Here is a 17,928-nt window from a genome sequence, read left to right as displayed (position 1 = left end):
TTCCCTGTAACTGAATTGAAACTGTCGTTACCAGCTCTTGCTACTTTGACATCTGCTGATTACCTTTCCTTTTACCGCCGTGACGACGTCCAAAGAGCGCCGCACACTACTGAGTGCCAGCGGGTATACTCCTGGAGTCGAGAGTTGTCACGCAGTTTTTTCTTTCAGCTTCACATGTTTCTCTTCTGGGCACTTTCAACAGTGCTAAAACTTTAGACTTAACACTCGTGCTAACAACAACTTGACAATGAAAGCTACTCTGCCATTCAGTTTCTTCTTCCCCTCTTCTCCAGACTCGGAGACCTCAGACACATTTTTGAAGCCATTTTCTTGACAAATATCTTCAGACATACATCACAATCACCACAAAAAATTTCCCAACATTTCGTCCCTCCAGCCAGCGTCATTCAACATTTTATCCATATATGCATTTACATGTGATAATAATGCAGCCAATAAACTGACAAAAACATATGTTTATTCTCCATTCGCATACATTTAACACCTTATACCACTAATGATAATACGTTAAAAATTATTCCCTCCGTTCCAAAATATGGTATAGTAACAAATATTGTGGGATTTAATCGATTAATCTGACTGATTAATCAATCAATTTCTGTTGTAAAATTAATCGATCAAAAATACTTAATCGAATAATCGAGTCGATTAAAATTAATGGGTTCTAGTTGATATTAATTATTATTTTGTTAAAACAAACTCAAACTAAAAATTCCGACAATATTTCTCTCTCGGAAATAGCTTACTGAAAAGCACAATAATACTGTTATTTTCTAACTGTAAATCAGGTAGCGTAGGGAAAATCTTTGCACAAACACTATAGAAAGTGATGGAGATATGAGGACACTGGACAGTGACCTGGTCTACCTCTATTGAAAGTTGGAACACAATGCGAAACCCTTATTAATTTTTATGGTTTTCCAAGAAGACTTCCACCTTGTTGTCAGCTCATCTTTCTAGCATATGAAATACATACTTTTTCCCCCTCATCCCTTACAAAATAGCTATGTCTACACTGTGTGCAAGTGAGAGCGTAACTACCTTCTTCTTTCTAAAATCTGGTAATTCGATTACAACAGGGGCCAGTCTTCCGTTTCGACCGCTGTAGTTTTGCAGTTGCAGTTTCTGTACTGAGTTTGTATATAAAGGATGTGTGTTTAGTTTTATAAAGGAAAAAAAAGAAACAGTTTTCTGTGGTTTGTGAAAAGTGTAAACTCCATCATGTCATATGAGAATTTGAGAGGTAAACTCGGTGAAAAGTTTGGATTTAAATTGAACGATCGTGGAGAAGTGCTTGACAGAAAAAAAGTTTTTCCGTGTTTAGTGATGCAGGAAATATTGTTACTAAACGTAGAGCGGCACTTAATTCGGAGCATGTGAACGCAATCACATGTTCAAAGTCATGGATGAAGCAGTATTAACTAGGTGAGTCTTCATACTTTTTGTTATTTATGTTTGTCTAAAAAAATCCTGGAGAAATTGACACAATAAATTATAAGCCTCATAATAAATATGTTAGTAAAATATAATTAAAATAGTTTTGTAATATAACGATACAATATACACCGTGTCCCAAAAGGTACTTTACAACTTTGATATGTTGTAATTCGGTCTGTAATTGACACAGAGGAACAAACCATGGTTTATATGATTCACCAACTCTTGAAGTTTTGATGTGTCACATGTTAAATGACTGATTTTTCTTTTCCATGTGATAAGAACATTTGAACAAAAAAATGGCATCTGTACAAGAGAAAGCTCAGTGCGTGGAGTGGTTTATTGAAACCAGCTCAGACATTCAGGTGCAGAGGAGATTCAGAACACGATACCGGAAACCCCCACCCTCTCGGCCATCCATAAGAAAGTGGTACAACAACAGATATACAGATATACTATAGGTATACAGATATACAACATTTAATACTTATTCTTATCACCGAACAGAAGTTAAATTTAACAATAATTGTTATTACAGTATATTAAAAAAAGTTTCAACTCGATCAAAATTCGATTAATCTATTAAATTCAAATAGTTAATCGATTAAATATTTTAATCGATCAACAACACTAGTAAAAAACAAAACAAATTTGATTACTGCGCACGAAATGTTTTGCGATGTGATATTCTGTTCAGTAGTGAAGGGACTATCAGACAATGCAGTTGTGAATATTTATAATCTTCTGTAGTTCATCGAACTATAATATTTAAATAATTCATTATGAACAGAAATCAAATGGGCACCAGCTGTTGTGTTCGTGTTTCAGAAAAGGTAACACCAACCCAGTCAATTTTGAATAGAACATGTACGGCACAACAGTCGTACAAAAACGGGTTATAATTCATTGTAGATTTTATGTTAATTTGGTTCTCTCAAAACAATTTTTGCTTTTTCCTATATTAATTTGATATCACACAGAACGAAATTGCCCGCAATCCATTGCTCGACTCACCGGTAAGCTGTAGCACCGCGGGCGTACGTCCAGTTTCATTACGGCAGGCCTAAAATTCCCGAGTGGTGGGGATGGAGTGCGCGGACGGCGGGAAGCATAACGAGTGTTTAGTTGACGAGTGGAATCACAAATAACAGAAATAATGTTCAATAACAAGTGTAGAAATGCAACACTACGTCATAATGTGCGTTCATCAAACACGTGCCTGCATAGTGCGGTAACTTTTCGCTGACTCTCTCTGTATTCAGCAGCATTTCGAACCCTATGCATGATTATCAGTGGTTTTTGAACGTTGGGACAGGAAACAACAATCACAGTCTGTCATACAGGGTTGGGCATAGGAACCAAGTGTTTTTAAAATAATCATAAAACAGTTAGTTTTTGTTTTCAATACATTTTATTCGTAGAACAACGTTTGTGAGAACATACCATTTCAATTATGAGCGGAAAATTACATCTGGCATGTGATGTCCGTCTGTGTTGACGCATTGTTTAAGGCGCTGACGAAAATTCACCTCTATTCTTTCCAGGGGATCTCTGTTGATTTGGGTGATGTGTTGACGTACTGTGTCCTTTAATTCATCTAATATTCGGGGCTTATCCTCGTAAACACGTGCCGTTAGGTACTCACATAGAAAAAAATCACGTGGACAGGTCAGGGGACCGAGGGAGCCATGGAACATCATCAAATCTCGAAATGAGACGATTGGAAAACAGGAGGCAAAGAACTGCCATTGACGCTCTGGAGATATGCGCCGTGGCCCCTTCTTGCTGAAACCACCCATCTTGCATGGGTGTAAATGTAAATCGCCATGCAAAATCCGTGTTACCGTACGATTTCTGATTCCAAGAGCAGCTGAATGTCTTCGAGCAGAGCGGCCTGGGCTGCGCAGCATCGCTCATCTGACTGAAAATTTTCTGGAGTACGCACTCTGTGTTGGGGGCCGGGCGATTTATTCTTCAGTATTGCGCCTATTTTTTTTTAAGATTTTTTAACCCAACATAAGATTGTGTCACGCACGGGAACAGAATCATTGCGATTAATATTGAATCTGTAGCAAAACTCGCCGTATCGAGGTCACCGACTCGCCATTCCTAACAAAACAATCATACGCAAACATGCGTCCACTGCTCCATGATGCCGACTGCAGGTGAAATGCTATGAGCCACGGAATGGACTGTCGCATGCCGCGCGTCTCTCCCTTTCATAATGACCGAGTACAAGCCATTCCAAAAACACTTGGTTCCCATGCCCCACCCTATATAAGCGACTCGAGTGACTAGAAAGTCGTTTTCACATGCATTCCAAGAAGGTCTATCCAGAAAGGAATTACTTTTCATTTAATTTTTTTTTTCAGAGATTCATGAAGTGACATTTAATGTAACTTATAACTAATTTTGGTGAATATTTTGTGTATTTGAAATGTTATGAAATTTAGAGCTTTCAAAAGTTTTGGAATTATGTATTGATCTTGAAAAAATGTAAATATTCCATTTCAGCACACTGTTAAAACACTCAAATGCTCCATTAGAACTCTTCTACCGTGAAAATGTTATACAGTTGGCCGAATATCAAATGCGTCGGCTTTCATAGAGTTATTCCGTTCCACAAGTCCTTAATCATCACCTCATTATCCACTACTATTCAAGCGTGGTGCCGACAACTCAGCCAAACTTAGTGCCTCCGCCAATTAAGTAACGATATTTGTATCCCTGTACCAAAATAGATTTTAAGTTCGTATGAGGGCCGGCGTCTTCATCACTAAATACATTATAGAGAATATCCTGCTACCAAAATTGACTTTGTGATTTTTACAGAAAGTATTTACAGTGTAGCTGATAACGAAAATAGTTTTGTAGTGTGTAGAATCTAAAGAACTATATCTATACAGATAATGAAAATCAACACAAATTAATTAACGTCACTTCAGTTTACGTAATCCGGGAAAATAACGAAGTGTAATTAGCAATCGGAGCTAAATAATGTCATCATTTTAATTTTTGCTAATTAATATTAGTATTATTATTCATTAATATTATCATTAATAATAATATATTTTAATATTAATATCAAGAAATATTATTTATATTAATATATTATTATTATTATTATTATTATTATTATTAATGCACATAATGGTCTCCATGGAAAGAATTTGTAAAACAATCCTTCGTCAGTTGTCGATTTAATTGATAGTCATTTAACGGGCAATTTTTTTGCACATAAAAAGCTCTGAACCAGGATTATTTTTGACTGCCATGTTCTCAGTTTTCTTTATCAGAGGTCACCACTGACATCATGCAGGAATGTACAAGATGCATATAATTTTAGAGGTGAATTTACAGACCCGCAGAAACCTTTGGTTTAGACCAATTAGCAATATAACAGTCACCAGATTAAAAGATCATCTTCTACTTAAGAATTCGTTCTCGCTCAAACGTTGACAAATATAATAGGCTATATTAAACAGATGTACAAAAGATTTTGGTTACAATGTTAATAAGATGAATTTCATGTTTCATTTACAGTACCTTGAATCCTGTTCATTAATATACGGCTAATTTCACGATTGAATTGAAATACTGGCAAGCCGTGTGACATTTTTATGCCAAGATCACATCACGAGAATTCCATCGTGACACTATAGTGCCATATCGATACAAAGTGTCATATCGATAAAAATAGAGAAATGGACTTACGCCAATGTTCCTCAAAGTTTACGCAACTTACCTTATGAGTTGTACTAGTAGTGGCAGAATACTCTAATATTGCATTAAAATACGAATGGTTGTTACATCTGTTTCTAAAATTCCGGCGAGTCAAATTTTGAATATTTTATTCAACAGAGATTTTGTTTGGAATTTACGAGGTATAATTTAAAATTATTGTGCACAGTTTTAATTGTCTGGGATGTAAGATTAATTAAAATAAATTACAGTAGTACTGATATTAAGCAATTAATATTTTCAGGAAATGAATGTTACTATGGACATCGAAGACAATTGAAGCGATATTTAATTTCAATATAAAAAGATGCTAATATACAAGGTACCCGTAAGACAGTAGTGGCATATGCCTCTAAAACAGATACTTACTAAGACTGTTGAATTAAGATTAAGTCTATTATTTTGCAAGAAAAATTCTCAGGTGTATATCTGGTGTTGAACAGGAAGGCCAACCGAGAAGACGGTACCATTTTTAGGATCAATTATAGTCAAGTATATTACAATTAAGAGGTTGAAATGGCCTGGACATATGACGCGAATGAGTAATGACAGAATGCCAAAAAGTGTGTTCGAAATTAAATCAGATAATAAGAGAAGAACTGGAAGGCATAAAATACGGTACAGGAATAGACGTTTCTGAAAAGACTAGGGTCCACAGTGAGCTGTGAAGCCAGGGATAATGATTTTGATGGTTTACGAATTTATTTTCTATCTTTTTCTGAAATTTTACCACCACCGCTATAATAGAAGAAATCTTCAGAAAGCATTCTAGATAACCATGTTGTCCCACAAACGAGGTATAATAAAATAATGAGACAAAGAATGAATGGAGAATTTACAAATGTGTAGGGCATTCCGTATCTCGTGAAAACTACCTGTGCGTGAGGGAAAGCAGAAAGTGGACTGGGAGTCTTCCCTCCCTCGTTACGCTTCCACTCGTAGCTAGCTAGCTAGCTCACTTACTCCCACCATAAGATTCTTATTATCAGGGAAAGGGATTTGGAGTATTATAAAGAATGGTGAAACGTAGTATAGATATTTGTAGCTCAGTGACTGTCAAGCGAGCTGCGTCACAGAGCATGGACGAGTACAGTCCACTTCATACAAACTTACACGCAACGTGCCGTAAACGTATTGCGGAATAAACAAATGTTATAGTTTAATGATATATAGTGGCCTACATAATGTACATAATCTGCATTTCATTTTGAACCACGTGTTTTTCTTGGCAACGCACAAGACACCAATAAACAGCATTACAAATATACATAATTAAATATCAATCTCTGCGTCCTCGCGTGTCAGTGGAAACATTGATGGCTGATAGACAGTTGTCTTCTGTACGGAACTCGCCTCTGAATATGTATGTTTTTTTCTGTCAGGAGCGTGTTAAATTAAAACCTTTACTTACAATATCATGATATATGATAATATGTATACAACGTATACTACAGAATTTACAATACATGCAATATACTATAATGTTTAGAACATAGCTTAATGTAGTATCATTAAAAGTTGAACGAAATATAGAACCAAACGAAATGGCATTTTCAATTAACGCTATGTTTTGTTGATGAAACAATTATTCCTACTGTGCCTTGTTGTAATCAAATGTAAATATCATGTTGAATGACGTCATTGGGACACGTCTTTTTTTAGTACATCTGAAATCCGACTAAGAATATCGTATCCATCATTTTTAATCAAACCCTGTTCATTTTTTCACCAACACGGTTTCCTACTTCACCTTCTACTGCACTCAGTTTATTTACAATAGTCCTCATAATATTTATTTGCTCAACTAGTTCTACTCCTGACTTTTCTAATCGAATAATGGCATCCGGTAAATATAAAAAAAAATTACTTAATATCCACTACTTCTTTCTCGATTGTTCTATCCTTTAGCAGTTCCTGGCGTATTTGAATCGCAGCCGCGTCATCGGGATTGAAAGACTGGACCACTTTCTTCACAGATTGGAGGTGATGTGCGTAGTAATTGCAAGCTTCTAACCATGACCCCCAGCTCTTAAGAACTGGAAATGGGGGGAGCGACAATTTAGGGAATTGTTTCCTGAATTTTGATACTCGATCTGGAGCTTTTACAAATATAGACTAGTATTTCAATTTTTTATTGTTAGTTGGTTTCACTTTCGGCATTGTACCTACACTTCATACTCTGAACTGCAAACCTGCACGTTGAAGTTCTTATGCGACAACTGTCCCGTTCACCTGTTGTTGACGTGCAGAGAGCTGCGAGTATGTCATGGAGGGGAGGACTTGGTATAAGGGTTTGTAAACAAATGGCTGTGTAGATGCCGATACTAGCTTTTACTGCTCCAAATTCCGTTCCCTACTTATTATAAATTACGGCGCACGTATGCATTTAGTTTCACTAGATAAGAATAACATATGCACAATGCATATTAAAACGTTTACACATTTATCCACTTTCCTACATTATATCTTTCCTCAGTGAGGAGCACGCAAACGCCTTGTTCAGAAGTTTACAAGAGTACAAGAAAATCGATCTTATATCTTTCGAAGGTTCGTAAATCCGCAAGCATTTTCACAACAAACATCAATCCTTATATTTTACATGCGCAGTAACGTCATGTAATCTATAAGTGGTAGAGTAATCGACACTAGAAATAGGGTAAGTAGGGCTATTATGATATAAAAAGCCAATCTTTTGCCATAACTTTTCTATCAAAGCATAAAAAAATGAAACAAATTAAGTCATGTGCTACTTTAGACATATATGAAGGATTTGGAGTTAAATTCATTTTTATTTGTAATAATGGAAAAAAATGAAACAAAACCAGTGTATCCTAATAGACTTCTGTGTTGGTTATTGTGATACGCCTAAAGGACTATTATAAAGAGCAATGAAGTAAGGCTATTGTGATACACACAGATGCTTGATGTATTAAGGGGAAACTATGGTGAAATAATGGTGAAAAATTAAGAAAATCCACTTAAAAATTTATCGTGATTCTCTATTTAGACAGAGCACAAAAACCGAATTAATTTATATTCCCATGACTATTTTGAAGCTTTTGAGCTAATATAAACTAAAGATTATGGAAATTGTGACGCAAGGAACCTTTTTAGTGACGTCAGTATAAAATACATTAAAAAATATATAATTCCAGAACTATCAGCCCTAATGACACCAAATTTTGTACAGAGGATAATATTGTAGGCATGTTTATGTAGTTTAAAATTCATAAATTTTGGATGAAAATTGTAAAAGATTTAAAACTCACTTATGTGTCCCTTTAAATGAAAAGGTTTGGTTGAAATCACATTAAAATTTACTAAGATTTTCCCCTACAAATTTATAGAATTTACTGACACTTCAACACTTACTGCCAAATAATTTTTCTATGTGTAAGGAAATAGATTGAGAGAATTATGATACAGTTTGTATTGCCAAAATAAATTGAAGTACGTTTTTAAATAATGATGAATATATTTTCCAAATTTGTGTTAAATTTTAGCAATAAGAAGAATGTTAATTAAATTAGAATTTATTTATTTACTCTGGTGGCGTAAGAATAATGACTATTAAGCTGAAATTGTTACGCAACTAAGTAAAAATAAGTCTATGTGCGTCATTTTTTTACTTATACTGCATTGTAGATGTCAACATTGTCAATTCAAACATCCCTTAGAATAAATTATTAAATACCCCTCGAGAAGTAATAAACTACTAAGGGGAGTTGGTCATTATCGCATGCAAAATAATGGTAAAAATAGCCTATCTTCAAGCAGTCATAAATATAATACTATTTATCAGAGGTCTTTCATTTTTGTTAGCTGTGTGTCTATGCATATTAAGCTTTAAAATGAAAAAGAATGGATACTCTAGAGTAAATCTTTATCCTTAAATTAATTTTTTTATTTAACCACAATTTTTTTAAATAAATTCACTATATATCTGTGATTAGGTACACTCTATTCACTCACTATAGCACATATTGAATTGAAAATTTGACCACTTACTGCTAATAGATACTAAAACATGCCCTACTAAAATTATTCATGTATCTGTAATATTATGGGCATAGGACTTACAGAAATCATCACCGTGAATAAATTAAAAAAAAATTGAAGATTAGTATAAGCCCTATGCCCATAGTATTACAGATATTTTAATAATTTTAGTAGGGTATCTTTTAGTATCTATTAGCAGTAAGTGGCCAAAATTTTAATTCAATGTGTGCTATGATAAGTGAATAGAGTGTACCTAATCACAGGTATGTAGTGAATTTATATAAAAAAATATGTTGAAATTTAACAATTAATTTAAGGGTAGGATTTACACTAGATTAACCATTCTTTTTTCATTTTAAAGCTTAATATGTATACATATATCACTAAAAGAAATGAAATAGGTGTGATAAATAGTATTACATTTATGACTGCTTGAAGATAGGCTATTTTTATCATTACTTTGCATGCGATAACGTCCAATTCCCCTTAAGTTAGAAAATTGATTAACTTGATCAATTACTTTCATTGTAAACATAATATTATAATAGCTCTCGTAGGATGTCATAATAGACCTTCTCATTTACTCACTAATTAGAGCTAGACGGTTCAACTTTCACAGCTTTTTTTTTTTAGGGAAAATGAAACTGACGCTTTTCTACGTAAAACGAAAATTACAAAATTATTCTATTTTATTCATCCATGAGCAATAACAAAAGTAACAGCATTACATTAAAGTTTTTTCAACACACAAAACAGCCTTTTTCTTAATGCATTTATGAGCCTGGAAATAATTTTTTATACTTCGTTCAATGCTCTTTAAAGAGCATAAAATATACTTCCATAAACGCAGTTTTAAACATTTTAAAGTCTATATCAAATTAGCCCGACTTTTTTACTATATCATATTAGCCCCACTCGACTCTAAAATTTTATTTTTCAACACACAAAACAGCCTTTTTCTTAATGCATTTATGAGGCTGTAAATAATTTCTTTATACTTCGTTCAATGCTCTTTAAAGTAATATTATAATAGCTCTTGTAGGATATCATAATAGCCCTTCTCATTTACTCACTAATTACAGCTAGGTAGTTCAACTTTCACAGCTTTTCTTTAGGGAAAATGAAAGTGACGCTTTTCTACGTAAAAAGAAAATTACAAAATTATTCTATTTTTATTCATCCATGAGCAATAACAAAAGTAACACAGCATTACATTAAAGTTTTTTCAACACACAAAACAGCCTTTTTCTTAATGCATTTATGAGGCTGGAAATAATTTTTTATACTTCGTTCAATGCTCTTTAAAGAGCATAAAATATACTTCCATAAACGCAGTTTTAAACATTTTAAAGTCTATATCAAATTAGCCCGACTTTTTTACTATAACATATTAGCCCCACTCGACTCTAAAATTTTATTTTTCAACACACAAAACAGCCTTTTTCTTAATGCATTTATGAGGCTGTAAATAATTTCTTTATACTTCGTTCAATGCTCTTTAAAGTAATATTATAATAGCTCTTGTAGGATATCATAATAGCCCTTCTCATTTACTCACTAATTACAGCTAGGTAGTTCAACTTTCACAGCTTTTCTTTAGGGAAAATGAAAGTGACGCTTTTCTACGTAAAAAGAAAATTACAAAATTATTCTATTTTTATTCATCCATGAGCAATAACAAAAGTAACAGCATTACATTAAAGTTTTTTCAACACACAAAACAGCCTTTTTCTTAATGCATTTATGAGGCTGGAAATAATTTTTTATACTTCGTTCAATGCTCTTTAAAGAGCATAAAATATACTTCCATAAACGCAGTTTTAAACATTTTAAAGTCTATATCAAATTAGCCCGACTTTTTTACTATAACATATTAGCCCCACTCGACTCTAAAATTTTATTTTTCAACACACAAAACAGCCTTTTTCTTAATGCATTTATGAGGCTGTAAATAATTTCTTTATACTTCGTTCAATGCTCTTTAAAGTAATATTATAATAGCTCTTGTAGGATATCATAATAGCCCTTCTCATTTACTCACTAATTACAGCTAGGTAGTTCAACTTTCACAGCTTTTCTTTAGGGAAAATGAAAGTGACGCTTTTCTACGTAAAAAGAAAATTACAAAATTATTCTATTTTTATTCATCCATGAGCAATAACAAAAGTAACACAGCATTACATTAAAGTTTTTTCAACACACAAAACAGCCTTTTTCTTAATGCATTTATGAGGCTGGAAATAATTTCTTTTTACTTCGTTAAATGCTCTTTAAAGAGCATAAAATATACTTCCATAAACGCAGTTTTAAACATTTTAAAGTCTATATTAAATTAGCCCGACTTTTTTACTGTATCATATTAGCCCCACTCGACTCTACTTGATTTAAAGTACGTAACAGGCCGGAAACTCACCGCCTAAACGGAGCTCTGCCGTGGCCTGCACACTTTCGCCCTCGCTGGAAGCGATGCACTGGTACATTCCCTGATCCTCTCGCTGTATGGACTGGATAATGAGGCGTGATCCGTCACCGGAACTCTCGTCGGCTCTGATTACACGCTGACCGTCTTTAAGCCACACGACCTGTAACATGGATCAGGATTCTGAGTAATACAAACAGTACCATCAATGTTGTCTGTAATCCACACCTCCTTAACAAAGATTATAAATTTGAGGCACACAATCTGCAACACTGCTCTTGTCTGTAAGCCATAATTAGTCTATCAACTGTAAAGGCTGATTCACAATAAACCGTAAACGGAAACGATAACGAGAACGAGAACGGAAATAATATTAAAATATGTACATTTAAATGTGAGCATTCACAATAGTTAATTGTGAATGCTCACATATAAATACATTTATTTTAACAATATTTTCGTTCTCGTTGTTGTTTCCGGTTTATTGTGAACCAGCCTTTAGTCATAATAACTTGGAAATATACATGCTGTCCGATTCAAGCCGTTCATAAATTGTTTTAGGCATCACGCACAACCAGACTACGGGTGGAAATTTTCGCAGTTGAAATTCTGTAACTTTTATCGCTGAAAAAAAACTAAAATAATAAATAGATATGAAGGCTGGTTCACAATAAACCGGGAAGAAAAACGGCGAGGACGAGAACGGAAATATTGTTAAAAATGCATCTTTTTGTGACCCTTTCTATTACCTTTTTCTTTTCTCTTTTTCTGTTTTTCAGCTTTCTTAAATTATAGTACGTACACAACACCCATGCCCAAGGCGGGAATTGAACCCACAACCTTTCGGACCAAGCGATAGAGACATGCCGTGCCCCTACCGCTTGAGCCATCCACGTCGGCTTTAAATGTGAGTATTCACAATTAACTACATTCATTTTAACATTATTTCCGTTCTCGTTTTTGTTATCGTTCCCGTTTCCGGTTTATTGTGAACCAGCCTTAAGCGGGTTGACAGAATAATAAGCATGTAATGTTGGGGTCCGAATGGATGCCTTACGGTGGTTTCAAGTTGACTGTTCGTTCACCAGTCAGTACTCCTAGCATGGGTAAACAATGTACAGTAGTGGCAAAAAAAACCGGAGCGACCCTTGTAGCTGAATTCAGAGTCACAGATTCAAATTTTGCTAGTCACAAAACACATCCATCTTGTATAATGAATTGTAACAATGAAATTTATTGCATTTGTTCGATTCTTACTGTCTTTTGTTTCCTTCAGTGCTTCAAACTTACAGACAAAAAACTTTGAAAGTTTTATTTTCACCTGGCATCGATATTACATTTCTACCTCTATTCGGCAAAGATATTTTTACATTAAATAGCAGTACATACCTCTGGCTTCACTATCCATATTGAAATTACCACAGTTTGACACAATACACAGCACAGGATTCTTTTGTATCAGCTACAAGGGTCGCTCCGGTTTTTTTTTTGCCACTACTGTACCTTCTCAATAATAATGCCGAAGGTTGAATTAAATTAAATTATTTCAAAATTCAATTTATAAATTGCTGATTAGATAGAAAATTTAAATTTTAATTACTGTGATATCTGTGTTTTGCCTTCTTTTTTTTTACTTTTTACTTTGTAATCGAATAAAAATCTTAACATTATGTGAAATGCCCCTGAGCACGAGTATGCTACTTACTCTTTTTGGGGTGCTAGAGTGTTTTATATAAAAAAACATACGTATCTTTGTTCCGGCAATAAAGTATTATTATTATTATTATTATTATTATTATTATTATTATTATTATTATTATTATTATTATTATTTAACGACGCTCGCAACTGTCGAGATTATATCAGCGTCGCCGGTGTGGCGGAATTTTGTCCCGCAGGAGTTCTTTTACATGCCAGTAAATCTACTGACATGAGTCTGTCGCATTTAAGCACACTTAAATACCACCGACCTGGGCCGGGATCGAAATCGAACTCGCAATCTCGAACACAGAAGGCCAGCTCTATACCGACTGCCCTACCCAGGCCGTTTCGAAGGTTAAAGGTTTTCGGGCGCATATTTTTGGAGAGGAATTTGGTGAGCGTTTTGAAGTGAATGACGGGAACATTACGTGTAAATTATGTAATACAAACACACGAGATGACAAGCGATATTATAATTATACAGAGACAGCATAGTACAAGAAAAGAAAGGGGAAAAGTCAAACCCACGAATAATTCCATGATAATAAAATCACTTAGTGATTTATTAGGACGCTTATTCCGTCAGATCCCGACAATTTAGTCTCTCGTAATGAGTGCACCTCTGCACATAGTATGTTGGACATTATGCCATTATCACACATCTGTGACACAATGCATGAGGATTGGCCACTAAAGGGAAACTAAGAGGTGGAACTTAAACTCAGATTATTCAATCCGGCATCAAAACTGAAATCCGGTGTGGCTTAGTGGATAAAGCGTCAGCACGTGGAGCTGAAAACCCGGTTCGAGTCCCGGTGCGGGCGAGAATTTTTCTCCGCTCCACCCATCCTTCATCGTATGGTAATGCAGAATTCCTGCACGGAAGTATCATATGTACTTCGGTACAGCACAATAATATGGATTAATCTTGCTCAGAATAGGGACTGATGACGGGCTTATGTGAGGGCAGAAATGAACCTCCGGGTCCTCTAAAAGCCACAAGTAAGTAAATAATAACTTATACTCCTTTCTTTAACAGTTTCTTCAATTTTATGTTTAACATAAATTATTCCTTTTTTTTTATAACAACCGTAAACTAAATTATTACATGACAATAAAGGCCACAAATATGTACAACTAATAAAATTTAATGAACTATATTCAATACTTATTCTACACCAAACTACAGCCTATATAAAAGAATTGTTTTCCTGTATAGTATATCTAACGAACATTTTTCCTTTCTAGAAACATAGTAAATGCCAAATGAACTTATTAAACTTACTTTAAGATAACGAATTGCAAAAATTAGTCACTTTTGTACCGATAGAGTTAGGAAAAGAATGTGTAATGTTTAGTGTATTATTATTATTATTATTATTATTATTATTATTACTATTATCAGTATTATCATTATACGCATTAGTTATTAGTAGACTTCGTTGAATTGCCACACGCAGCATGCAATCAGGTTGCCGATGTAGGGTAGTGTAGAAGAGGTGAGCGACCGCCCGGTCTCGTAGTATAAGCAGTTCATGTTAAGAGTTGTGACCGGTCCAAATAGATAGAGCAGCTACAGCTAATGTATACCTATGTAAGCACTTGTTTTTGCATTACTGTGGTTGGAATAGTCAAAGCTTAACATTTGTTCAGTGCAGACAAGAATTCAATCAAACGTACTACAATGAGAGTATTGCTCTTCCAAATAATTTCCTTTGGAATACCCTTACCCCCGCAGCCATTCTTGACCCGTTGGAGAAAGTGGTTGGATTCTGTTAATTATTATTCAGAACATTACGGCAAAATAATGGAGGTAACTGATGCATTGGATTGCACAGACAGTTCCGCTGTAGCAGCTGTAAAATCATTAACAGCTATTGGAAGATATTCTGTTCATTGATTCTAATTTTAAAATCGTGTCCAAAGTATCATCCTGTTAGAATCGTCTAAACTACAACTCTCAGAAGCCCTTAATATAGTGGATAAAATATCACAAACCGTTATCCAAAATAACAATTCACTAATTTCAGAAAAAGTGAAATGTAAGTTGAGAAACATTATTGCTAAAAATTCTGCCTATTCACAACTTCGTATTATAAATGACGTACTGTCGGGTCACGACAAGACATCTGAAGTTAGTGTACTAAAACGTAGTGACTTTCCGTTCTTCAAATATGTACGTATTACATGGTGTGATGTTGAACGTACATTTTCCCAAGATAAAAACTGTTTAAGTGACCATCGGAGGAGGTTACTTTGCAGTCGCTCAAAATGTACGTAACTCTTCACTGCAATGCACATATTCAAGGATGATGTATCTTACATTAAATTTTAAGAGTTAATATATCTCACTATAAAATAATTGTGTATTTACATGTTTAGATATTTCCTGCTTCAATGATCATTCATTATATTTCTTGAATGCAGGATACAGGTTTTATTGTAACCGCAGTATACTGCTCAGTGTTTACACTAGAGGCATACTCCATTCTTTGCACGCACCCTTCTCATACAGTCTATACCGCGTGCGCAGTAAACCTCGCGATTCTCGTGGCAATTCCACGAAGTCTAGTTATTAGTAATTTTTGGATGAGAGTGGTTCGTTCTTCTCCCTTATATTTTTCATAATCATTTGAGTGATAGGACGAATAATATCGTTGTAGGTTGAAATTCCTTCTGTTATTCAGAACTTTACCACAAACCAAACACGTGGGCACTCTCGATTTTCCAGCAAATAGAAATAACTCTTCCCATAATAACAAATTCAATTGCTTGAATGGCCTATCAGACATCCCTTCTTCTGGCATTTCTGGTCCTCCACTGTGTACTACAGAGAACGAACTGTGTCCGTGCGCCTGCACAGACATCGCTACACAGCAGGCGAGGCGCTGCACGTAACTAGCGCTACGGTCAGTTGACGATGCCTGCTCTAAAGTTTTAAAATATGATCTCTACAAACTTGACACTAGATATTGACTTCTGATTCGTCGACTGCTGAATGTGCCATTAAGTGTTGGTTTATTTACAAATGTTGCTATGAAAAGTTGATTTTTACGTGGAATGTAAACAAAATTGGTGATATTATAACAAATACGTCTAACAAGGGAACCTTCTATCATGGTGAATTGAAAAGGCGGTAATGCCGTATATTTTTGGAAAGAGGAGGCAAAAGTAAGTCAGCAGGTGAAATTTTTCCGCCTGAGCTCCATAGGGATAAAAGTTATGGGACTGTAAATTTAACATGACAGTCTGTGGGAAGTGACTCAATGTGCACACTTCAAGGTTAAAATGAAGTATTTTTAAGTCACTGCATTACAAACGAGATATTGCAGCTGTTGTGCGTTTTAAATAATACTGCGTATTATCGCTAGGATGCGATCACCTACTTTTATTACGGGAAGGTCTTTCTCGAGCTAATTCTGGTGTTACAGCTACTCTTACGTTTCATTTGCGCCATATACAGAATGGATCCGAAAGTTGTGGTTCAGATGGTGGTGCGCGAGTTTGGCATCAGTGACGCTAAACCGTCAGTCGTATTCATCCGGATGTTTCATCGGTTGAAGAATGAGTTAAAGGACAAACAGGAGGCCGTGGAAAGGTATACGTCGCTCTTATTGATGAAACACCAGATTTGGATGTGGAAGATGGGCAGCAAGATTATGGTGACATAGAAGACGAGCTAATGACGAGACGCCAAAAAGATGGCCAGAAAGCGGAGGACGCTGAAGAGACGGAGACATCGCGTCGTCGCAAACCAGCACGTCTTCTTACGTCCCTCTACTAAAAGAATTAGAACGTAGTCGACGACGATTACAAGCAGAAATCGCTTGACTATACGAACGATACAGTCAGCGGAAAGAGACAATCCTTCACCTCTGTAAAAAAAATCGATTCCTTCTCACCACACGGAAGATGCTTTACGATTACGATGCAAAAGTGAAGCAGAACAAGAAGAAGAAGAAACCTGGAATGGCAGATATTAATGCCATGGTTCTGCAACATTTCAAAGAAATGTCAAGTACGAACGCTGTCATACATGACAGAATCATCAGGCTATGGGGCATACAAGTGAAGGCTCAAATTGATCCTGACGACCGTCTTAACTTCAGAGCTTCTGACTCGTGGGTATGGAGATTCAAGCAGCGGAATCGTACCGTTTCTCGTTCTGTGGCGCATAAAGTGAGAAGAAACTTCGCTGCAAAGAGACAGAGGTCAAGCAGAAATCAGACAGCTTCGTGTCGAAGATGAAGCAGTTGTTCATCGATCGTGGCTTCGTAGATCCTCAACACTGATCAAAGTCGATTTGAAAAAAGAGATTCACTCCGGGCGAACCCTGCGTTTCAAAGGAGGGAAGAAATTTTATCCCACAGTAGTATCAGAGGCTGCGACGACGTACTCCTACATGATTAAGCCAGTCATTTCCATGGACGGAAAAATCTCCTCCCCAATGTATCTTCTGTCAGCCGATTCACAGAAAATGTTTCCTAAAAATAAATTTGCTCACTCATATAACATTAAATCATATGCTTCTGATTCAGCGAATGTGCGGACGGCAGATATGAAGGATATGCTTTCGCAAGTATTTTCTCCCAGAATTTCTTCATTGCACG

The 17,928-nt window shown here is 35.4% G+C and overlaps 1 protein-coding gene across 1 annotated transcript in view; it reads right to left on the bottom strand.

The window, feature by feature from the left end:
* LOC138707602 (cell adhesion molecule Dscam2-like) overlaps positions 1–17,928 on the bottom strand; it is a 1,410,362-nt gene that overhangs the window by 287,176 nt on the left and 1,105,258 nt on the right. The window contains exon 7 of the mRNA XM_069837241.1: positions 11,612–11,780. Within this exon, the coding sequence (XP_069693342.1) occupies positions 11,612–11,780 (169 nt within the window). The remainder of the gene's footprint in view (positions 1–11,611; positions 11,781–17,928) is intronic.

This window comes from Periplaneta americana, chromosome 10 (genome assembly GCF_040183065.1).
Source record: "Periplaneta americana isolate PAMFEO1 chromosome 10, P.americana_PAMFEO1_priV1, whole genome shotgun sequence".
NCBI classification, from domain to species: domain Eukaryota; kingdom Metazoa; phylum Arthropoda; class Insecta; order Blattodea; family Blattidae; genus Periplaneta; species Periplaneta americana.
The sequence above is the reverse complement of the archived record's forward strand: the minus strand, read 5'-3'. Positions and strand labels throughout refer to the sequence as shown.